This window comes from Phycodurus eques, chromosome 1 (genome assembly GCF_024500275.1).
Source record: "Phycodurus eques isolate BA_2022a chromosome 1, UOR_Pequ_1.1, whole genome shotgun sequence".
Lineage (NCBI taxonomy): Eukaryota > Metazoa > Chordata > Actinopteri > Syngnathiformes > Syngnathidae > Phycodurus > Phycodurus eques.
The window spans coordinates 46,432,592-46,456,886 of record NC_084525.1 but is presented as its reverse complement, the minus strand read 5'-3'; the positions used below and the strand labels follow the sequence as shown (position 1 = coordinate 46,456,886).

The following is a 24,295-nucleotide window of genomic DNA, read 5'->3' as shown; positions in this document are numbered from 1 at the left end:
TGGCGTCCAAGAGTGCGCACTCTGCACCCACACGTCCATGTTGCATACACGCTCACCTCCGCCTTCTGCCTCAGTTTGCCTTGTGTATTTTCTGCCTCAGTTATTGCTTAGAACCCTCTAAGTTGTGATTTGGTATGTCCCGGGGGGGAGGGGCTAAATGGTATTTAAGCACCACGTGGTCAGTCAGTGAGGTTGGCTTGGCCTAGTAGCATCATGGTTGAGTAGCTGCCCATGTAAGTTTTACTAAAGCAGCACTGTAAATATTCGGTTCAAACTTTGTCTTGCACTGTAAATATTTTCGCCATCCCTTTCATCTGCCTTGGGAATAGTCATCTTTTTTCTCATTCCAAAACTAAACCTGCGACATTGACAAATTCAAAACTTTTCAGCATCAAAATCTTCAGCCCATTCACACATCTTCACGACTAGCTTTCGCATCCCCCAAATTCCCACATCTTCCATGATTAAATTCCCAAAATATATTAAGAAATTTTAAACAAACAATGTTCCGATCATAAACATTTTTCTCACATTGAACTTTTAATTCCATTGATCAATTCCCCAGTATTTCCATTCAGTGTCAGCTCTTTAGTGACACACACAATTTCATTCTCTAGTTTATTTATTATTGTTGCTACCGAGTTGAGAGTGGGAGAGGAAGGTGTACAACTTGTATTCAGTTGAAAATAAGAAGAGGAGGAGGAGGAAACATCAAAACCCTTGCCTCTCTCCTTACGGCACACAGGATGTCATTGCGGTCTATCACTTACAAAAAAAACTCACAGTGAGGTAGAGGTTCTCCATTTCTTGCTGGTTAGCTCTGCGGCGGGCCACGTTGGGCCGGGTTAGCGGGGTCTCAGCGCCGTCTTCCTGGCTGTCGTTCGGCTCAGAGTCCACGTCGGCCAATGTTTCAAGGAAAGAAGACAAGGCTGCTGACATGCTCCTGTTCGCCTGCAGCAGGTGGACGAAAGCCGCATTTAGATACGTGGGGTCCAATTTCACAGAGTGAAAGAAGGGAATGGGAAGGTTTAAAGGTGAGTAGTGAGACTGGGGGGCATGCTGAATGTTTGGAGATGGTAACTATGAGCACGACTCTCTTTGGGAGTCGCCAGAATGGACAGGATAAAGAATGTGCTCGTCAGATGGACAGAACAGACAGAAACAAAACTAGTAGACTCACTGGGACAAAGCTAGTAGAGAACAGAACTAGGAGGAAAAAGGCTAGCGAAGGAGACTGGGAACGAGCCCGTGGAAGACGGAACCAGTAGAGGACTAAACTCTGCGAGGGAAAAGACTAGCGAAGGAGACTGGGAACGAGCCTGTGGAAGACTGAGCTAGTAGGACTGCACTCGGCGAGGGAAAAGGCTAGCGAAGGAGACTGGGAACGAGCCCATGGAAGACGGAACCAGTAGAGGACTAAACTCTGCAAGGGAAAAGATGAGCGAAGGAGACTGGGAACGAGCCCGTGGAAGACGGAGCTAGTAGAGGCCTGTGTCATTTCACATTATTACACACAACTCAATTTCTGATTTGTTCTACTGTCTTCGTATGTATGGGTTACTTGGGTTGTTCCCAACATCTGGTGTCAATGGCACCTTTGGAAATATATTTCGTGAGAAAAATGATGATGTGTTAAATACTCATTTCAGCCACTGTACGTTCTCTAACCACTGCGGTGTTACAGTTAATGTAGAGACATATGTTTCCGGCTTCCGCCTGAACCATTCAAAACATTTAAAAATAAATGTTTTACAAAAAGACTTAAATATATTTATCAGAATCAGAATCATCTTTATTTGCCAAGTATGTCCAAAACACACAAGGAATATGTCTCCGGTAGTTGGAGCCGCTCTAGTACAACAGACAGTCAATTTACAGAACACTTTGGGGACATCAAGACATTGACAAAAAACAATTGTGCAAAAAGATGCAGAGTCCTCTAGCACTTAGAGCAGTTCGAACGACTAATATTGCAATAGTCCGGTGCAATGACCATTGTGCAAAGGGCGCCGAGACTTCAAGGAGTGGATGCGGTTTAAAGTGACGAGTAGTGCGATCATCTGGGACAATGTTGGTTGTGCAAATGTTACAGATACTCCTCAATCAGTTTGCAAATGGAGCAGATGCTACTCTGGCATGAGTGGCCAGCATATGCAAATAATGTATGTACCCTGTATAATGTACTGTACCCGGGCGGTCTCCGTATGCACGTTTGTGGCTCTCACCGCCGTTCAAAAAAAGTGACCATCTTTTGAAATACTGCATCCTGATTCTTTAGCAACCCGCTTTTTCCAAATACTACTCTCTTTTTATGGATTAGTAAATGTGATAACGTACAACATTCTGTTTGTGCAGCATCAAACACGTATCCACATATCCAAAGACTCAATGTGCGGCACATTGGTTAGATTTAGTGAAATGAATCTGTCCCTTTGAGAGCAACCATTATGCTGATGTGGCCCTTCGTGAAAATCAGTTGGACACCATAACATTCGAGGAGGAAAAAGCTGGTTATAGGACACAAGGAAGAAGCTAGCAGAAGATCAAGTTAGAAGTGGACAAAACTAGTAGAGGTTAAAATTGTGGAGGACAGAGCTCGTAAAGGACACCGGAAACAAGCTGGTAGAAGAAAAAACTAGAAGACAACACCACGATAAAGCTAGTCTATGATAAACTTGGTGTTGCACAAAACTAGTAGAGGGGGAACTTAGTAGGAAAAAGCTAGTATAGCACAAAGGTAGTAGAGGAAATAAGTGAGACCAGCCCTGTTGTACGGTTTGGAGACATTAGCAATGAGCAGAAGATGGAAAACGGGTAGGACGGTGATATTCTCTTTGGGAGTCACCAGGATCAGGGACGAGCTCATCAGAGGAAGAGCGCAGACTTGAAAGGTTGGAGAGGCCGGGTTGAGGCGGTTGGTTTGGACGTGTGCAGAGGAGGGACAGTGGATGTATTCTATCTGGAGAAGGATGTTGGAAAAGGTAGAGGCAAAGACGAAGACCAAAGAGGAACTTTGGTTAGGGAAGACTTGGACAAAGTAGGACTGTTGGGGATGGGGGGGATATGAAGGAGGGTTGGGCCCAAAGGGAAAGACGACGACGCCCGCCTGGAGCGGCCAGACAGCGCGCCGCAGTACCTCCTGCGTTTCCTCCGCCACCGCTCTCAGCCTGGTCTGGATCTGTTTGAATCTGGTCTCCAGCTCACACCTCATCTGGCTCTCTGCGCTAATCTCAGAAAGCTACAAAGCCAAACAAATGATGAAGAAGAAATCAGGAAGAACCCAGAGACCAGGCAAAAGGCGGGACACCCACCTGGTCTCCATCGTGAGGCTGGTAGGGGAAGCCAAGGGGCAAACAAAAGGCGACGCAGTGGTCCTGCAGGAGGCAGTCTCGGTCCCGGCCCTGGTCCAGCCCGGACACCGAGTCCTGGAGAAGCTGCAGGCCAAAGCTCAAGTTCTGCTGGACCTGGCGCCGACCGGACAGATAGGCTCGCATCGCTCGGCCCAGAGACAGGTGGTAGCCCACGTCCGCACACTGGGGGGGAGGCGGCGGCACGTCAAAAAAACCACCGGCACATTGTCACAGACGTTGACAGTGCAGACTCACATCCATGAGGGTGGAGATGTCCCGGAGGTAGTACTTGTTCATGGAAGCGTTGGCGGCAGCCAAGTTGAGCAGATAATCATTTCTGGCCTTGCTGCACTTCAAGTAAATATCTTGAGCCTTTCCTTGCCGCTACAAGCACAACAAACAAACAAATCACTTTCACGCACTTGTCGACCTCCAGGTACAGTCAACCCCTCTTCATGGCGGGCAACGCATTCCAGGCTTACATGTGAGATAAAGAGCACAGCCAAACTTTTCACGTATACAGTGGAACCCTGTATATACCCATTTGCAGATTGATTTTTCTTTTAGTTTCTTTTGAGGGGGGGGGGGGGGCAATACCGAAAACACATAGGTGGTTTATCCCCACTTATTCAAGAATTCTTTGGGTCCCTCTCAATGTGATTATGATGGCCAACAATTATCTGCGGATGTTTGATAATCACATCTAAACTGGTCCCTATCCCCGCAAATAGCGGCGGTCTGCTGTATAGTTTTACCCTTGCCACCCGGTGAGGACATGCAATAACTAAGCGAGAGAACAAGATGAGAGGACAGAAAAGGCAAGCACAGGAAGTTGGAAAATGAGCGAGGCGGTGTTACTGTCGAGCAGTGCGGTGGGATTCTTTTTTTAGTGTCTAAACACCTGTAAGAACCTGTGCGTTGATATGTTACTCTAACCTTGGTCCCGGCACAAGTAATTAAAGTCTATAGTGTGTATATCGAACTTATTAGTGAACGAACACCATATCACATGCATGTTCGTCAACTGGGGTACGGAGTTGCTGAGCCGGCACATCGAGGAAGGGTGAATCACTTCAAGTCAAAGTGTTGCGGTGATGTATTTGTTATTTGATCATTTTCAAGACGGATCTTAAGGACTTTATAGAAAAGTTTCTAAAATTCTAACTTTTTAGTTGACAGACATTTTATATCTTTCCTGGAAAATATCAGTAGGCTAACTTTAGCGGTCAGATCATTGTAACACATTTCAAAAGCAGAACAAAGTGGTCTAATTTACATCAGGGGGGCACATGACTAGGTTTGCGTGGGCCCCCAAATGACGAGCTCGTTACGCCTCGCTTCGAGCCAGCTCACGACAATGCAAGAATGAGATTTGCTGGACACGTTGATAATCGACACGTCAAACGTACGTCGCAGTGATAAATGCGCGCGCTTGAATTCGGCGGCAATTCGGCGGCAATTCGGCAGTCTCGTCTTCCCCGATGTGCCGCTCCCCGCGGCCCGCAAAGCCCGTGAGCCTGACTGCTTATAGCCAGCATCGTCTGGATGGCAAATGAAGCGGGGGGGGGGGGGGGGGGGGGGGGGGGGTAAACCATTAACACGGTTCACACACAGCAGAATGAGTGCGCTCACTTTAATCAGGAAGACCTCTTGAGTTTTGACGCAGGCAATTTTGATTCACCAGCATGGCAAATGCAGGCAATATTCTCTTCACCACATCATGTTTCAATTAGCTGTTGGCCAGGTGCCGAACGACCCCTGGTATATAGTTGTGCAATTTATATATATATAAATTATAATATATAATATAATATATATATATATATATATTTTATTTTATTTTATTATTCTGTCAAGCACCTTTTATTTCCGCCGCCACTTTGACTTACCGCGCATGTACGCATTGTGGATTCACCGAGAGATCCACAAAGTTATGTAGTTCAAAAAAAAAAACGGGGTCATGGATGTTGGAGGCTTGCTGTTAGCCTAGCTGTCCCATGAGCCGTATGGATGCAATGGAACCATTTCTATTTCGCTGGGGAAGGCGACCGCTGCGGCGTATTGAACAGGGCCCGAGGCGGCGACCAAATTGGTTGCGTGAGAGACCTTTATTTCAGCTTGTGCGATTGGTTGAAAGTGACCTTTTTTCCACTGCTATCTCCTCCTCCTCCTGTACGCTTCCCGAAAGAAGGAGACGAGAGAGAGCGGTCTCAATCATTGTTATGAATCCCATTTGAATGAAAAGCGACCCACTGCAATAGGATTGGCTGCCCGCTGCGACATAATTGACCGCTTCAGAATCTGGAATCTTGGAGCACAATACGGTACTACACTGAAGTCGCACAATTCTCATTTGGGACCTGTATAAACTGTAAAAAAACAACGGCTTGAAAATGTGCGCGGCTGCGAAAGACGACAAACGAGGGTTGAGTGGAGGTTGGGAGGCGTTTACCTTCTCAATGAGCCTCTCCATTTTCTTGCCGTGTTGCTTCTGCTTTTCCTCCTGTTTCTCGGCCTCCTTTAACTTGGAATCTGCGCACAGGTAGTCGGCGTGGTAGTGGGAATAGGTTCGCCACGCCTGCACCAGAGAGACACGGGTGTCGTCGCGCTCCTCGCCGGGCTCAGCAAATACGAAGCGTTTCGGTTTCTCACGTACGGTCTGAAGCGCCGCGGTCACCTTGAGCAGGCCGTCCTGAAGCTGCGTGCAGATGTCTTTACTCTGGAAGCCAAGCGGATACGCACGCCACAGCAGTTACTCCATATCCAACGACTGCACTGAATTCTCCAAGAACTAGTACGCCCTTTGTCCTCACTCGTAAAACAATTTAGCGCACTTTTTTTCCCCACTACTAGTGCCACATTTGGCCAATTAGTACATAATCAAACCTTCCTAGTAAACTACTGTGCTGCAGTAGCAACACCACCAGGGACCTGTGTCACACACTAGTAGCCTCCTCAAGGCTATGGAATAAATGTTCAAATGGCTGGGAACAATGTTTTGCAGCCAACCCCAACGCAGCAGACGTCCAGCGCGTCACTACATACTGCAGAACGGTCGGGCGTGAGGCGGGCTGCAGCCAAACAACAGACTGGTCCCCAGAGGTATTTATGTTATGCATTTATGTTAAGAAGAATCAATACTTTTACTCTGTGACAATGATTGACATGCCGCTCGCTACTTTTATTTATCCATCATTGCGTGCGCACTCAATGTTTTAGACTTCATCTTGGATTTTGGCATTGGGCGCCGTTGCGCGGCATTTGACTCCAAGGCAGTCACATGATGGCGCACGAAGCCTTCATGAGCCAATCACAATGCGTCATTTTGGGGACCAAAAGAGCCACGCGCTTTTACTTTCCAGACTGAAAAACAACAACTTTTAGTCTTGTCTGGCCAAACGATGACATTTCAGCCCACTTCTAACTTGAGAAAACACCTTGCGGTAAGTAGCAGATGTTTCTATTGTTGTTTTGGCAGTGGCTATGGCAACATCAGCCCGATTTTATGGTCATAAGTCACTGTAAAATACGCTTGTTCACGTGCCATGCTGCACTCGCTCTGGCACGCACACACACACACACACACACACGCGCACAATCAGTAAGTTATTTGACATTCATGCGTCGATTTTAAAAAAAATATACATTTTTTCTTTTTAGAGTTTACAGTTCCTCAGTAGTTTTTTCACCGAGTACTTTCTTACTCAAGTAAATATTTGGACTACTTTTTACTTGAGTCATATTCAAAAGTAACAATTACTCTTACTCGAGTACAATGTTTGGCCGGACCGGTCGCCAGCCAACGCGGAATCGTGAACCGTCGATGCCAGCGCAACGCGTTTTGTTTTCATTGCGCTGCCTGGATGCTGAAATATCATGACACTAATATTTCGCTGACAACATCACAGGCAGCGTCAGGCCAGGGGGGTTAACGCACCCCAAAATAAAATGAATGTTTAAAAGAATGCTTTTCCACAGTGTAAAGCGTGTATTTGTAAATGCAAAGAAGGGGAAGCAAAACGATCCCCTCCGTGGCGCCCACAAACTGACAGCTTGTATGTGATGTTGGCAGTTGGTGTCAAGTCACCATTATTTCTACGTTTTGTGCATGTGCTGCTTGGACATTTTTTGTTTTATGTCAGGCACCTTGTTGGGCAGCTAAGGGGTCCTCCTTAGTGGCAATTAGGATCATCTTTTTTTCATTTCCACAGTCATTATTCCATGATTATTTTCTGCTGCAGAAATGAAAAACAATACGTTGAGTGAGTTTTGGACCGAAGGGGGCTCGGGAAAATGCATCATTTCCGCTACGTCATGTTTGGCGGGAATAGACTCAAACACTGAAGAACAGGGCAAGATGTGAGTGGGAGTGGGAGTGGGGCTGACAGGCTTAACCAGCATTGTGCCATCTCTAATAGTGGCTTGCATGAAAATGTATGCATTTATTTTGCACACAAAAAGTTCCATATTGCGAGTTTAACATAAAAGGAAACAAGCACGCTCGGAAACAAAGCCAAAATGATTGCGATAAGGTTCCCTTGTTTGGGGGGAGTTTGTCGGTTTTATTTTGACTTTGCTGTTGCAGTATTCCAAATCAATCTAATCTGTGACGCCGCTTCCCTGAACTGTTTTTCGAGCATTCCGCACGCACCTTCTTGGCCAGTCTTTGGGTGTACTCCAGGCAACGGTAGAGCGGCCGGATGAGGAAAGCGGAGCAGTCGTCGCTCAGCTGGTTGTGGTCTTTACTCTCCCGGCGCGTGTGCGACAGCAGCGCCAACCACATCTGGGCCACAGAGTGACCGCTCGCTTCCTTCCTGTTCCCAAAAGGACGGACAGAGTACATATTTTGGATGATTATCTTCGGGTCCGCTATCCATAAACTGACGTCCGGTAGCATTGCTGTCCTCTACTGTCGAAACCAGGAATACGCCGCCAGCGTATCGATTTTGCCGATGGAAAAGGGGCGTTCCAAAAGCAATTGGTTATTTACCAAAATGGATTGATATGACTGGAAATTAATGTTAGTTTCAGTTTCAAAATACCGAAGCCTCTTAAATTGTCCATGGGTGAGAATGTGACAAAAGGGGCGCGGACGAGCTACCTCTTAATCCTGTTTGTGAACCTTTCAGCCAGTTTTTCCAGGGATCGCGAGTACTCGCTCTCGATCTCGCTTCGCCGTCGCAGGTAGTCGGCAAAGTCGTGCAGATGTTGGCTCTTCTGCTCCAGCTGCACGTCCATCACTTTCAGTTGCTCCACCAGCTGACAGCGAACCTCTAACGAGGCACAAGAGGAACCAAACGATATTACAGTCCAGCCCCCGTCGTCAAGGTGATATGTTCCCGACGCACGCGCGATACACAGAACATATTACAAAAAAAAAAAAAAAACACGCTTTAAACACAAACAGGAAGGAAAAGGAAGGTTTGGGGGGTTTTACCCTTAATTTGTGTGTCGTAGTCCAGCACGCCGACCTTGTCCTTCCTGAACTTCACGTGGGAAGCCATACTTGCCCCAAGCGGGTCGACGTCTGTGGAACAAATGGAGGATTTCAAACTTTGCCCAGTTGGAAAACAGACCATTGGGCCAGCTCATAAGCAGATGACATTCAAAAAGAAGAAGAAGAAGAAGAAAAAGTATGTAAAAGACGGGAAACTTCATTTTACTGTTAAAATCATTCACTCCGATTTTTTTCATCAAATTATAATTAACAATTGGATCCAATTAAAACATTTTAAAATGTGTGAAATTGCTTATTTTTACTTTTTTTATTTTATTTTATAATAAATGACTCCTTTTTATGGAGTACACAAAACTAATGAAGACATTGTAGAGAAGCGATTTTATCTATTACATTAACAAGAAATCTTCCAGGATGTTTTTTTTCCTTTTGAACAGAAGACGGCAGGTTGTCACCATCCTGTACGTAATATGAAAAGGTCTGGAGAGCTCACGAGCGCCGCTGTCCGAAACCACATCAGTGTCACCAGAGAGATCAAGTACGCCGCGGGAAAGGATCCAATTTCACATCGTCGCTCCCGAAATTAGTCGTCATTTCCTGCGATTTATGTATCTTTGCCAGTGATGTTTCGTGACAGGCAGAACACTTCAAGGCTACGGTACAGCAAAGGCACATAAACACTCAATAACCACATACCAAAAAGGCAATATAAGAATACTCTTGGGCATATATTCTTGAGAAAAACGAGTTACATTAACAATATTCCATGGTGACTTCTTTCTTAGTTACTGCAAGTGCGCAAGTCATTGCGTGCCACACACTGCCCCCTCAGGTCAAGATGTGCACAGCAGGAACAGCGACTAAAACTCTCTGTATGCCCCGGATGTATTGCTGCACGTGGAGAAAACAAATGCTGTTCCCACTGTCTACTGACTGTCAAAAAAAAAATCACTAAATTGTTATTTTGCTCTTTAAAAAGTATAAGTGAGGTTCTTTTTCATGGTTTTGGTTTCAGGATTTTCCAATACAATATTTATTTCAGGCGGCCGACTGGTTAGAGCGTCTGCCTCACAGTTCTGAGGACCGGGGTTCAATCCCCGGCCCCGCCTGTGTGGAGTTTGCGTGTTCTCCCCGTGCCTGCGTGGCTTTTCTCCGGGCAGTCCGGTTTCCTCCCACATCCCAAAAACATGCATTCGTTGAAGACTCTAAATTGCCCGTAGGTGTGAATGTGAGTGCCAATGGTTGTTTGTTTGGGTGTGCCCTGCGATTGGCTGGCAACCAGTTCAGGGTGTGCCCCGCCTCCTCCAGGCGCCAGCACGCCCGCGACCCTAGTGAGGAGAAGCGGCTCAGAAAATGGATGGATATTTATTCCATTCAATTATTTTGAAAGTTAAATGTAACCCATTGGTAAATAACGAAGGGGTCAGTTTTTCCTCATCCCTACTGTTGCTGCTTATTGTTCTCTGTTTGAGTAATATCGCTCGATCGAGGCTTTTCAAACATTCCGTACTACAAAACAAGTCAAGTATGTATGATTATTGCCGATATATCGGTATGGGCCAAAACTCAAGGCTTGCAATATCGGTTTCGGACCCGGGGAAATGATAAACGGAACGGGCCGGAACGCCGTTTGCCCACCGCTGCCGCTTGCAGATGGTCTCCAAAAGCACGGCGGCACTCCGAGAACATCGGCGCCGTCACTGGATGTTCAAAGACGAGAGCTCGGCCATACGAAGGAAGATTTTTGGGTGTTGAAAAGGGGAAGCGTTCCGCTTTCTTGCATGACCAACACGCACACTTCCCCATTTTGAAAAGTCACAACGCTCTTCTACATTCTCTTGTGCTTAAATGCAACGACTTTCATTCAAATAAAGCAGCCTGCTGTAAAAAAGTGCAACACGCACGCACGATGACAACAACAGCTGAAACCAAGAAACTCTCGTTCACACAAGCTTCCACTTTAAGCACAGAAACAAGTTGACGGCAGGGGCCTTTCTCGACCCTCTGGAGGCCCCCAATAAGAAGGGAAACAAAAACGAGGACGAAGGATCAGCAAAGTAATCGACGTAAACAAAACCCACTTGGAATGTACAATGTACATGTAGTAGGTGGCCCCGTTAGAGAGATTCCAAAATCCCGAGGTTCCAGTCGTCCCGTTGATATGGGCCGACGTCAGCCGTCTCCCTCGGGGCCCCCCGCGGGGGGATCAAAGACACACGCGCACTGTCGTTGATATGGGCCGACGTCGGCAGTCTCTCGGGGCCCCTTCGGCCCCGGGAGACCGTCAAGAAGCCTTCGGCCGATAGGCGGCCGCGTGACGCCAGTAAAACCGACAAGCAAACACGCTCGACTGCCTCGCCGGCAAAATAAGCGACTGCCACAGTGAAAAGCCGGAGATCAACACGTACAATCGGGCCAGATACTTTTCAAAGGGGGTGTGCGCGTGCGTCCTACCTGATGAGGAGCAGGCCTGACTCGTGTCGTGTCGTGTCGTGAGAGTGCGGCGGCCCGCTTAACGTTCGCCTCGCGCTCACATCCGACGTGGGTGGAGTGGAACTCGTCTGACTCACACGCTCGCTCTGCTTTCTCTTTCGTCGTACTGACACGTGGGACGCTCCCTTGGAGAGCTTCGGGGGTCAACACACACACACACACACACTGATTAGAGGTCATCATTGGACACAGCTGCTCCCGGTTCTTGATTGCAGGTGAAGTGGTGGCCAACCTTGGAGCTGAGCACCCAACGTGGGCCCTTGCCAAATTGGGAAATGTGCCAAATTTTCATTTTTAAAAGACACCGATGGGCAGGATCATTTGTACACGAATAAAGAATAACTGTATGAATAAAGAAATTGTCAACTGTGCACAAGCGTAAAATGCTAAATAGTTTATAAAGTTTATTTTAACCTGAAATAATGCTCCTTGTTTTTCATGATTTTGAATTAATTGTAATTAATTAACCAATTCTTTAATATTTTATGTATTTTTTACTTTTGATTTGATTAGTATTTATATTTTATTTGCAATAAATGTATTTTATGAAATACAGGCAAATGAATTTTAAAAATGCTTTCAATTAACCAATTTGAGTGGGAAAAGTGCTGAAATGTGTGTTTCCCTAAACCTTTGAAACCAACTACCACCAAAACAATCAATTAGCTCTCCAAGTAGTACCACTAACATTAAACCTAAATATTCAACCAAAAAAACAACAAAAAAGTCAGCGCTTTCCATACTCAAAAAATATGTTTAATATTATCGTAAGCCAACATTAAGCACCGTTTAAAAACTGCACTTTAATATAGGAAAAATACAAAGTGTATTTAACTAATGATCCAATTGAAAGACTGTCACAACCAATTTTACCTAAATAAATGAACAGTCATAAAAGAATGAAGGCAATTGCAGTATATTGAACTTAAAAGTTAAAGAAACTAAAGCGTACTTGGCCAGTGATTCTTTCACATACCACTAGGAGGAGCCCACGCACCACTCAGGGTAGCCGTACCCCACTTTGAGAATTACTGCTTCAAAGCAACAAAAATGATTCCATTTAGAACATGTACACTAAGACTGACATTTAAAATACTGACACAAAGTTATTTATAATAGCTGGGCTCAAATTGATTATGCTCAAACTATTATATCACATGTTGCAAAATATTGTTGATGACAATACTACAGCATGTTATACTATAATGATAAAGTGCATGTAATCACTCACGAGAGGAAACGAATGGCTTAAAAAAGTTGTAAACAGTGGCCGCTTTAGTGTGAGATCCCGACGACACGTTTACTCTGGCTAAAAAGCCGCCAGGGCATCCAAGTGTTGCTTTGTTGGCCTCACACGCGCAACTCAACTGCTCTTGAGTTGTTCTCTGGCGTTTGCGGTGGCCCGTATCAATCTCTCTGGACAATTTCTGTCATCAACTTCTCACTCACACGCTTCCTTCCTCTTAACTGGATTATGTTGCATCATCGGCGAAAAAAAAAAAAGGTGTGCGATTTGCGGAAGTTCTTGAGGATTTTTTCCATGATTCTGTGTCTTTATTTGGTGAGCACGAGCAAAGCTTGGAGTCTTTAACTCATTCACTGCCCGCCGTTTCCTGAGCAGGGAACCCCGAGACTGCCAGGCATTTTCGAGCAATTTCACTCATTTTTCAAGCCCCACAGAATATTGTGCACTATGATTATGTAAACATCACACACCACCACGAGATCAGACTCTCTTCTGTCACCGGGGAAAAAAGGTCTGTGTCTATCTTACGCCGTTCTTTAGTAAACAGCTTTCAAATGTAGGCTACTTTCAGCCAAATCTGTTTGTGGAGGGGCAAAAAAAAAGAACAAGGTGCCTTTTTGTGAAAGTGGACACATCAAGCAGAACAATGACTTTGACACCAACGTTTTTTTTCACATTTGAACATAAAACAACACTGAGTAAGTACTTTTGAAAGAAAAACCATTGCTTTACATGTATAACTATGTACAGAATGTACATTAGACAAAACTGCATGAACCAAGGGGGCACCCGCACTTTCACTTTTTTCCTCCTCTACCATTTGATCAATAGTCCAGGTTTAAAAAATTGAAAATTGAAATTATTCTTTGTTGGCGGTGAATGGGATCTTGTGTGGTTATTATTGTCCTTGAAACCGGTCGCTGCTACTTGCCTGTGCAGTTTAAAAAATATAACGATTAATATAAAAATACATTGTTGAAATTTCTGCAGTGGGATGTGGAGAAAAAAAAGCTTTCATACTGGAATGGGAAGTCGAACGCCTGCTGGATGCATAACCTGTAAGTTTTAAAAAATACGTACCATTACTAGAGAATACGTTTTATTGATGACAAGTTTTGCAAGGGGAAAAAAAAAAACACAAAAACACTATTCTTCGTCGCAATCCTAAAAGACGTTCGACTCGTCGGTGTTGAATTACTGCAAGATGGATGAGCTTTAAATGGAAAATGTTAATGACTACTGGCAACAGATGTTACATTGTAATGTAAACTAGTGGGACTAAATGATGTTTTTATGTAACAAGGCTTGAAAGAGCGCGTTTGCTCGGAACGTCATCCTTTATTCCCCCACGTGCCTTGACAGGAATATGTTTCTTGCCTTGACGCAATAAATTTCGAGGAGCAAAAGATTTTTTTCATTTTGTCTTCTCTCTTATCCACCATTATACTTGCCTTTTCTCATTGTCTCCTGCACCCCCGCCCCTGATCTTCTTTTTCACTCTTCTTCAATCTGAGGGAGGGACGTTCATCTCAAGGCATTGTTGGCCTCTACAGGGTGTCATTCCTCATTGCAGTTATCCAGAGGCTTGCCGAGCACACATAAACTGCACCAGACCCTCCCCCAGGCGTTCCCGTTGGAAAACGCCATTGACGTCTTCAGACGGCATTGGCAGGGAATAGCCCAATTCTGAATGACGTCTTTGGACGGCATTGGCGGGGAACGAGTTAAGTGTTCTTAGCCACCAAATAAGGTTGAAACACTCATTGCATGGATGAACCATAGTGTGTGAGACAACGCAAAAGCTGGGAACTGATTTCTTAGATCTATTTAATTCGAGAGTGAAATTCAATAACAGAGGCGTGGTGTGTCCTTCCCGCTCTTGCCTTTTGGGTCAACTCCCCTTTTTTTTCGGGTACAAAAGACCGAAAGGTTTTGTTTTCTCGTGCTCTTGTTTTCCTGCTCCGCCAAAGACGCTGCCTCCCGGCCAAAAAGCCCCACTCCGCGCCACGAGGTGAGGGCGGCGCGCCAAAACGGGCTAGGCCCGGCCAAATCCTCTTTGCCGCACCCACAATCGCTGACTGCTGTTATTCTGCCAAGTCCCCAACTACACTTTTGTGTGTGGGTGAGTCACCACCACCAAGAGGAATCTGGCAAGAAGAATTTACGCGCGCAGGCGTCTAACTCCCGACTTTTCTTTCCTCAAATTACTTAAGCTCTTATCCGAACCCAGTATATGCTACAGGGCCATTACTTTTTCACACAGGGCCAGGTAACTGCAGAGTTTTTTTTCTGAATAAATGAAAACACAATTTAAAAACAGCATTTTAAGTTCACTTGGGTTATATTGAGACTGAGACCAACTTCTTAAAAATCTTAGGGGAGCATCAATGACTTGCAGCAGGGTTTGGGTCACATTACAGGTACATCTCAATCAATTTGAATGTTGTATAAAGGTACATTTATTTCACTACTCATGCATTACATAGATTCATTAAACACTTGGGAAAATGCTTCTCAGAGGGCAAATTCCCGACTATTTTCTAAATTATTTTCATTGTTTCTTAAATACTTTTTTCTCGTTATATTCTAGTTTCTCTAGATGGTGAATTGGAGGTTTTCGTTTTAGCTCAAAATTATACGGTGAAGGAAATAATGACGTGATCCCTCACTGATTTTGTAAGTTCACCCACTCTTCTTCTTTTCCTTTGGACATGTCCCGTACGGGGTCGCCACAGCGCGTCATCCTTTTCCATGTAAGCTTATCTCCTGCATCCTCCTCTCGAACCCCAAGTGCCCTCATGTCTTCCCTCACGACATCCATCAACCTTCTCTCATCATCCTTCTACTAATATACTCACTATTTCTCTTCTGGACGTGTCCGAACCATCGAAGTCTGCTCTCTCTAACTTTGTCTCCAAAACATCGAACCTCGGCCGTCCCTCTGATGAGCTCATTTCTAATTTGATCCAACCTGCTCACTCCAAGAGAGAACCTCAACATCTTCATTTCCGCCACCTCCAGCTCTGCTCCCTGTTGTCTCTTCAGTGCCACTGTCTCTAATTCGTACATCATGGCTGGCCTCACCACTGTGCCACTTCTTCTTAGCTGACCTTTTTCCTTGTATGATTTCCTGTACTGTGAGGTTCCACCACCCAGTCTCCTTCTCCCCTTTCCTGCCAGAAGATACACCAAGTACTCTCTCTCTCTCTCTCTCTGATCACCTTGGGTGCAGTGGTCCAGTCTTCTGGAAGCTCCTCCCGTCCACCGAGAGCCTGTCTCACCTCTTCCCGAAAAGCTGCACAACAGTCGTCCTGTCTCAGCTTCTACCACATGGTTCTCTGCTCTGCCTTTGTCTTCCTAATCTTCCTCCCCACCACCAGAGTCATCTTACACACCACCATCCTATGCTGTCGAGCCACACTCTCCCCTACCACTACCTTACAGTCGGTAACCTCCTTCAGATGACATCGTCTGCACAAGATGTAATCCACCTGCGTGGTTCTACCGCCCCTCGTGTAGGTCACCCTATGTTCCTGCCTCTTCTGGCAAAAAGTGTTCACTACAGCCATTTGCATCCTTTTTGCAAAGTCTACCACCATCTGTCCCTCCAAGTTCCTTTCCTGGATGCCAAATTTACCCATCACTTCTTCATCACCCGTTTCCTTCACCAACATGTCCATTACATTCTGCACCAATTACGACTCTCTCTCTGTCTGGGATGCTCAGAACCACTTTGTCTAGCTCCTTCCAGAATTTCTCTTTCACCTCTAGGTCACGTCCTACCTGTGGGGCGTAGCCACTAATCACATCACACATAACACCCTCAAGTTCAAGTTTCAGCCTCATCACTCAATCTGATACTCTTTTCACCTCCAAGACATTCTTAGCCAACTTTTATTTTAAAATAACCCCGACTCCATTTCTCTTCCCAACTACACCATGGTCAAATCATTGAAACCCCACCCCTAAACTTCTAGCCTTACTGCCTTTCCACCTGGTCTCCTGGACACACAATATATCAACCTTTCTCCTAATCATCATGTCAACCAACTCTCAAGGTTTTCCTGTCACAGTCCCAACATTCAAAGTCCCCACATTCAGTTCGAGGCTGTTCTAAGCTCTCTGCTTTCCTCTTCTCTTTCTGCCGTCCCTCATGTCCTTAGATAGTTCTTCGGTCTCGCCCACGACGGAGAGGTCGGCGTCTGATCGAGTGATTGATTCTGTGGACAGTCTGTCTTTCATACAGCGAACCAGTTTAGCTTAGGAGTACTTTCTTCAAGTGAGAGGACTAGTCTGTGGAAGCCAGAATTCTTTGTTGGTCGGGGATCAAACGCTTAAGTGGAAATACATCATTTTTTGTTCGAAATGTGATTTTCCTTGAGACATTGTCTCTCGTTAAAATACACAATATGCCGTTAAAATGATACCGTTCGTGTGTTTGTCAGTGGCTGAACTTACGCAATCAGCGAGGGATCAAGTAATTATTTCCTCCACTGCACAAATATTCATCAAAGAAATCATGAAATACTCCACCCTTGTGTGGAGCGCAGCTCTGCAACGTGACTCACTTTTTGAATTGAACTACCGAAATAAATAAATGACACTTTTGCCACTAATTGACTGAGATGTACCTGGATTATAACACACAGGACGATTAGCTTTGATTTTACCTACGTACGTAGATCGATACACAGATCAATCGGTCGATAGCTTTTTCCAAAGAACTGGCTGCAACACAGTCGATATGTTTGTTTCAGTTTATTCCGATTGCGCTCGCGGCTCCCGCCAAACTGTACGATGACCGCACAATTGCATTCCTTAGCATCAGCGTGCTACACGGGGCGAGCAGCGTGTACAGCAATCCAAGTCAGAAGAGGAAAAACAAAAAAAAACAAAAAACCGGGCTCGTCAACGTTGATCACCACGTCACGATTGTGAGCGGATTGTCAAAAAAGGGGGATGCGATTTCTCCTCTTTCAAAAAGCGTCACTGCGAGTCCGAAGAAGAATCTTTGACGTCCGTGCTCTCGGTGGCCTCGCTGATTTCGCTACGCTCTTTGCTCTCGCCGCCGCTGTCCCGCTCGTTTTCTCTGTCCGGGTCGCCGGAAGCGGACGGCGCCTCCTGACCCGGCACGCGGGGGCCAGGCTTTCTGAGCTGAGGGATGCCACGGTCACAATTACGGCCACGGTCACCATCGGGCGCCACTCGTTCGTTTTTTGCTTTTTTGTCCCGTTCGGCTGTTAGGTCAAGCAGAACGGAGGATCTGTATCCCTTTTATGCCGGAATAGTTTGACTGTGTCACTGGGGTTTTTAAGCTGCCGCTGCGGTTTCTCGGTATTCTAATCGATATTTATTGAGAATCGGCCGATCGATCGAACTCAACAAAGTTTCTAGAGGGGAGTGAGAAAAGAAGACCAAAGACAAAGCGCTAACAGGAAACAAGATGAGAACAGTAAATTCCTTACGCATCTAGAAGAATGAGTGTTGTATGGGGCGGTCGTGCTACACCCTGTGATGGAAGGACAGGACAAGGATAGGAGAAGCACGCGGGACAAAGGTCGTGAACCCGGCTGTGCAGCTCAAGTGTGGTGGGAGTGCCTATGTCAATGAGAAAGGTCTCTTGGACGAGAGGGTGAGAGACGGGATGCGCGAGTAATTGGCATATTCGGGAGTTATTTGTCGCAATAAGTGAGTGGGCCCACACCCAGCGAAAAAGTCCCAGGGGTGCGCGCGCGGGACCGGAGGAAATAATTACTTGATCCCCAACCGGCCACCCGGAGTCCTCCTCGCTCATTCCACCCATCCGCTCGCCGTCGCGCTTCATTCTTGGTGAGTTTCAAAGCCACCGTTTTTAAGGCTTTGCACGAGGACTGCAATTAACATTGACTTTCATAATCAACGAATCTGTCAATTATTCGATGACTCGGCTTAAAACAATCCTTTTATTTATTTATGTCTAGAAATCCATCCTTTTATTCAAAATCAGGCCATTATTTCAACTTGACAAAAAGATAAGTCTGCTTTCATGGAGAACGACAGAAATCGGAAAATGCCCCCCTTCTCAACCTTTTTTGCATAGTTTCCCCACTTTAATGTTTAAGATCATCAAACGTACATAGACAAAGATAACCCAAGTAAACAACTGCACTTTTTAAATGGTGATGTTATTTATTAAAGGAAAAAACTATTCAAAGTTACGTGAAAAAGTACTGGCCCCCTAAACCTAAGAACTGGTTGGGTCAGCCTCAGCAGTAACAACTGAAATCAAGCGAACTGGCACTGAGTCTTTCACATCTCTGTGGAGATATTTTGCCACAATTTTCCTTTCAGAATTGTTTGATTTGAGCAAAAATGGAGGGTTTTCGAGCACGAACGGCCTTTTGAAGTTCAATCGAGTCAAGTCCGGACTTTGACTCGGCCGCTCCGAGTCAACATTTTTTTTTTTTTTTTTTTTAAATTTTAAAAGCCATTCAGAAGTTGACTTGCTGGTATGTTTTGGATCGCTATCCTGCTGCAGAGAACCCAAGTGCGCTTCAGCTTGAGGTCACAAACTGATAGCTGAACACAGACATGCAAACACCAAGGGAATGAAAAAGGTGACAAAACAATAATAATAATCCCCCGAGCCCCCGCAGACAATTTTTTTATTTTAACATTGATTAAGCATAAAGAGTACAGTCAAATTTAAAAAAAAAATCTTCACGCAGGAAAACATTTATTTACAGCGCTCAAGTACATGTTGATGTACAAATTTAACATTAGAATTCAATTTGCGTCATTTCTTTGCTTTTTTGTTTTGGCCTCCAACTTGAGCCAGGCCCATCTCCGCCCGCACCCGATGCCTGCTTCAAGCTGTGCCACATCAATAGCATCCTCCTCTTTAAGCACTCTCATTCTGGAAAAGAATCGACTCAAATCATTGTCTGGTTCACTTCATTTTTCACTTTTACCAACTTCAAAGGTTCGTCCCAAATGCATCCTCCAGGAAAATATTAAGTACCATATATATATATATTTTTTTTTTTTTTTGGGGGGGGGGCCATTTCTGAATTTGAAGTGAGTTCATTCTGTGTTGTGACATAATCCCTAAAATCGCTCCGTCACTTAATACATTTAACATTAACATCCGTAAACTAATTAGATAATTGTAGGCGCGTTTCCTAATTAATACAAAATGTACGAGCGGATCAGCTCGTCGCCGATGTTACGCGTGCTTCGCGGTTCCGCTGGGACCGCAACCCGCAGCGCCTCAACGTGAAAATACAAAAGACCAGCGCAACAAATACGACGCTGGCTGATCTGATGTGCAAAAATGTTGCTACAACGTAAGAGTAGCAAAAGAGGATGTCCGCTCCAGAGGTGGGGAGAGTCGCCAAATATTGTACCGAAGTAAGAGTACTGTTACTTGACAATAATGTGACTCAAGTCAAAGTAAAAAGTAGTCCTCCAAAAAATTACTTTAGAGTAAAAAGTTCCCAGTGAAATAATTGCTCAAGTACTGAGTAAATAATAACTTCAGATTTTTTTTTAACCACAGCATGAACATAAATTTTAAAAAAAATCTGCAAATTCTGATGTCGCAGTGCGTGCGTGTGTCAAAACATCGGCAATTTCCTGCACGGTGTTCTCTCAAGTTATAAGTGAGCTGAAATATCCACGTTTGGGCAGACAGTGCCAGACAAATACTACAATACACGAAAGCTGTTGTTTTTGTTCGTCTAATTGTAAACACGAGTAGCGCGCCGTCGCCTTCATGGTAACGAAGACCTTCCCAACACGGCCGCCACGTAGGCACGACAATCGGCTAGGCTGGCTTATCTAGTGTTAATACCTATACCAGGGAAGCCCAATAGAAGACGTGTGAGGTCATGTGACTTTCGTGTCGTTTGATTGGTGAACTAGCCTTAAACGTCACTAGCGCCGAAACAGCGCCCGATGCGGAAGTCGAAGTCGTACTCTCGCGCAATAGTTGCATTATATAGTTGCAATATATAATAAGCAATAATTGATCAATAAAAGTAGCGAGCGACATTTAGATAATGTTAACGGAGTAAAAGTACCGTTACTTCTTAACAGCAGAAGCGGCGAAGTGTTTTTTCTGGTCTCGGCAACTCCTGTGACAGGCGGAACCTCAGGCCAATGTGCTCCCGCATTAGTCCGCCGCCAAGTAATCTTCACAATTACATGTGTGTGGATGGTGGATGTGTGGAATAGGGTTTGTTCAAGGAGAACGAAACAGCCTATGGCGTCAGTGGCAGTTGGGTGTGATCAGTGAAAATTGACCAAAAATTGTGATTTACCAAGGAGGTTAATTTTTTCACACAGGGCCAGGTAACTGAATCGTTTATTTCCCCTAAATAAATGAAATCGCCATTTGTTAGATGATCTTAAACATGAAAGTGGGGAAACTATGCAAAAATATAAGAATTTGAGAAGGGGCCCAATACTTTTTCACGGCACTGTATATAATCAGCATATTATCTCATTATTTGTAGTGCAGATTTTCGCTTCTCACAGGCATGTCCAAAATGTATCCCCTTCGATAGATGGGTTCATTGCACAGGGGGAAAATACAAAATGACAGACGTCATACGGTTTACTCTACACTTGGGGGGAAAAAACTAAACAACAATCAAGACTGCCTTCAACTGCTTTTGAAAAATATCTCTTGGCTCCGATGGAAGTGCGTCCCACAATTTGGCCTTTCACATTTCATTTCAATTCTTGTGATTTTATATATATATATTTTTTTTTTAATGAAATGATTGTGCTGGTATGGTACCTCATCTGCCATGTGGGCCAAGTCCCTCTTCATGGCATAGGCATCCTCCCCATCTGCATAATACTTGGGTTCCACTTCACTGATCCTGCACAGAAACAAGAAATACTGCTGGGCCCGGTTGTTCAAAACTCGGTTATTTTAACCACTGTTTAACCCCAAACCACCGGTTAAATTCTTAACCAGTCACGAGCTAACCGACCATTAAATATGCATTGTTCAAAACATGGTGAGCTACGTCGTTAGTTCACGCCACCGTCAAAGTTAAAAGTGTGGTCGACGTCGCTGGTCAGCGTCAATATATCCCACAAGAGCTCATTTTGTCGACTTACGGTTTCGTGAAAAAACTGTCGTGAGCACACCCGGGCCATTTCGCATAAATGTTGGTTAACTTTCCTGAAAGATGAAACAACCATAAACTTATTTTTGTTTTGTACACTGTAGCATAGTCTAAAGGAAGAATTATGGCGTGTCTATCATTATAATAGGTATCATATTGAAATGAAATTCACTGAATTTATCGGTAATAATGTTCCAAACACGTACAGCTCTGTTTTGTACTTAAGATTGAATACAAAGAAGGGGCATCGCCTACAATTTCAGTGGGTACGGAAAGTTTTCAGGCCCCCTTCAATTTTTCCACTCTATATTGCTGCCATTTGTTAAAATCATTTTAGTTCATTTTTTTACGGGCAATTTAGAGTCTTCAATTAACCTACCACGCATGTTTTTGGGATGCGGGAGGATTTACAGGCAAGGCTCCTTACATCTTTGCCAGCACGTAACCCACAATGTTGCCATTTTCATCTTCTGCGATGTACGAGAGCTGAACCATGAGGAACAAAAGTGTGAACTATACAAAAAGGAAAAGCACAAAAAGACACAGCAACGTGGACTACCTGGGGCCAGGACAACCCATGGTAGAAATAGTATTTCATTTGGTAGTTTTCTGGCAGACACAGAAGGTTACAGTGCTGCATATTCATAAGGTCGTCTGGCTGAAATGAAAGAAGAGTGAAACAATTTCATTCAAGGTTTGTTTTCGAACATGCAGCACACAAACTAATTATAGCATAGACTTTATCCCACACCAAAACGCTGTGTATTAATAGCCCAAAATTACTCATTAGGTTGGCATTCAATTATTTTTCAGAGTTAAGGAGGTGAATGATTGCTTCTTTTTTTTTTACCCGTCTATTAAGTTAAGTTCAACTGAAGTGCATAGCAAGTACAGTGCAAGTACTTTTGCAGTCTCTGCCGAATACATTCAAAATGCATACATCATATACAAATACATAAAAACCCTCCGTCTCGTACAGAACATTCATACTATAATGGGTGCACAAAACTCAAGAGAAGTACAATACATACAGGAACACTCACAATGCTAACGTCGTTAGCAACAGCACGTTTCCTCGGCTAACAACATTCTGCGTCGATGGCATGACAGCAAAGTGCTTACTTACTCTGGCGTTGCGTATATTCATCTTGGTCACTTTTCGGAGGAACGTTAGCGAGATGACAGTACGCAAACTATCCGTTCTAATGATTACAGCACGACTTGAAAGAGCCGGTCGAGCTAACTAGCCGATTCGATGTGCTAGCTAGCAAAGCCACCCCCTCCCAAAAAAGGAAAAAAAAGGGGGAGAGGAGAAAGACTTCTTCTTCGAAGTTTATTGGCGAATTTATCAGTGCATTATCGCCACCAATTGGACAGGAGCTCAGACAGTAAATTATATATATATATATATATATGTGTGTGTGTGTATATATATATACGGAGCAGGAATATATGTGTATACATACATATACATACATATGTATGTATATGTATGTATACACATATATTCCTGCTCCGTCGTCTTTACGAAAGATGGCCAGGAATGACAAGCGGCAGAATTGCGGCTCCATTCAGCAGTAGCCCAGGCCTCCGCACGACCAGTCGGGTGGGAAATGACAAAAGCCATTTTAGCTCCTCCGCACTATTCTCATCATAGCTTCTTTTATTTGTCTGGCTCCTACCTGATCCTTCCTCTTTCCTAGATTCCCCCAAACTCCTTCCCCTCTGACCTTTTCCTGTCGTCCAGGTCCCAACTTGTACGTCACCCTCCTCCTCATCTACCTGTGATGTCATTTTGCTCCAGTTGATGCCAACCTGAGGAGGAAGAGTTTCCGGTCAAGGTATGCGATCACTGCGCCGACCCTTCACATTAAAGGTCGTTCGACCGCACAAATACCATGCTTGGCAACGTCAAGGTTGTTATTTTTATTTTGGAAAGCCACGAAAGGCAAACTATATGTAGAATAGTATCCGTTTGCCATTGTATTAAAAAACAAAATCTGCCTGCCAGTCTAACCCGAGGTGTCTCATCTCATTTGATCAAATATATCTCATTATACATTGCGCCGACGCTACTGAAAACAATTTTCTGTTTCCAGAGTAGTGTTTGAGTTTCGGTACGACGTGGAGTGGCTTTGTTTTTATTCATTCTGAAAAACACACTCCTCTTAAAACAATGTTATTAACATGTATTTACAGTATTTGTTCAATAACCATGATGGAAGATGAACCAAGTCAAGTTAATACGTGTAATTATGAGACAGAAATGATGCCCGAGTAGTGTTCCAAAACCTTTTGGGTCAACTATATTTACGGAAGCGCTCCTTGAGTCAACATAAAAATCTCCAGTTATTCAGAAAAAGGGAAAGAGTTGGTGTAACAAACAGCAAAACTAAACCTGGTTAAAACCAAAAAAGCCTGCATTGTATATAAGGATATTAATGTTTTATTTTCTGATTATATTATATATATGATTTTCTGACATGTTATGCGAATGCTCAGCTCTTAACATTTAAATGTGGCAACGTTTATAGAATATATATGCTAGATTTTGATTAATAAAGATAGGGGGGGGGGGGGACATCGAATAAATGAAAATGAGAGGAAGGGGCTTCATTTCCGGTTTCCG

The 24,295-nt window shown here is 44.4% G+C and overlaps 1 protein-coding gene across 15 annotated transcripts in view; it reads right to left on the bottom strand.

The window, feature by feature from the left end:
• Positions 1-22,316, bottom strand: part of LOC133411989 (SLIT-ROBO Rho GTPase-activating protein 3-like) — a 42,106-nt gene extending 19,790 nt beyond the window's left edge. For 10 of the 15 annotated variants that reach the window (XM_061694947.1, XM_061694929.1, XM_061694955.1 and 7 more), the window contains exons 1-13: positions 22,226-22,316; positions 21,330-21,414; positions 11,263-11,435; positions 8,788-8,877; positions 8,452-8,623; positions 8,002-8,164; positions 6,007-6,069; positions 5,803-5,928; positions 3,606-3,734; positions 3,312-3,533; positions 3,137-3,238; positions 2,846-2,959; positions 784-951 (exon numbers count right to left, since the gene is read on the bottom strand). In XM_061694947.1, the coding sequence (XP_061550931.1) occupies positions 784-951; positions 2,846-2,959; positions 3,137-3,238; positions 3,312-3,533; positions 3,606-3,734; positions 5,803-5,928; positions 6,007-6,069; positions 8,002-8,164; positions 8,452-8,623; positions 8,788-8,854 (1,326 nt within the window). In that variant the 5' untranslated portion in view covers positions 8,855-8,877; positions 11,263-11,435; positions 21,330-21,414; positions 22,226-22,316. Of the gene's footprint in view, positions 1-783; positions 952-2,845; positions 2,960-3,136; positions 3,239-3,311; positions 3,534-3,605; positions 3,735-5,802; positions 5,929-6,006; positions 6,070-8,001; positions 8,165-8,451; positions 8,624-8,787; positions 8,878-10,889; positions 10,994-11,262; positions 11,436-21,329; positions 21,415-22,225 lie in introns of those variants that run through there. The other 5 variants (XM_061694970.1, XM_061695018.1, XM_061694962.1 and 2 more) reach the window with 4 other exon arrangements.
• Positions 22,317-24,295: the final 1,979 nt, after the last annotated feature.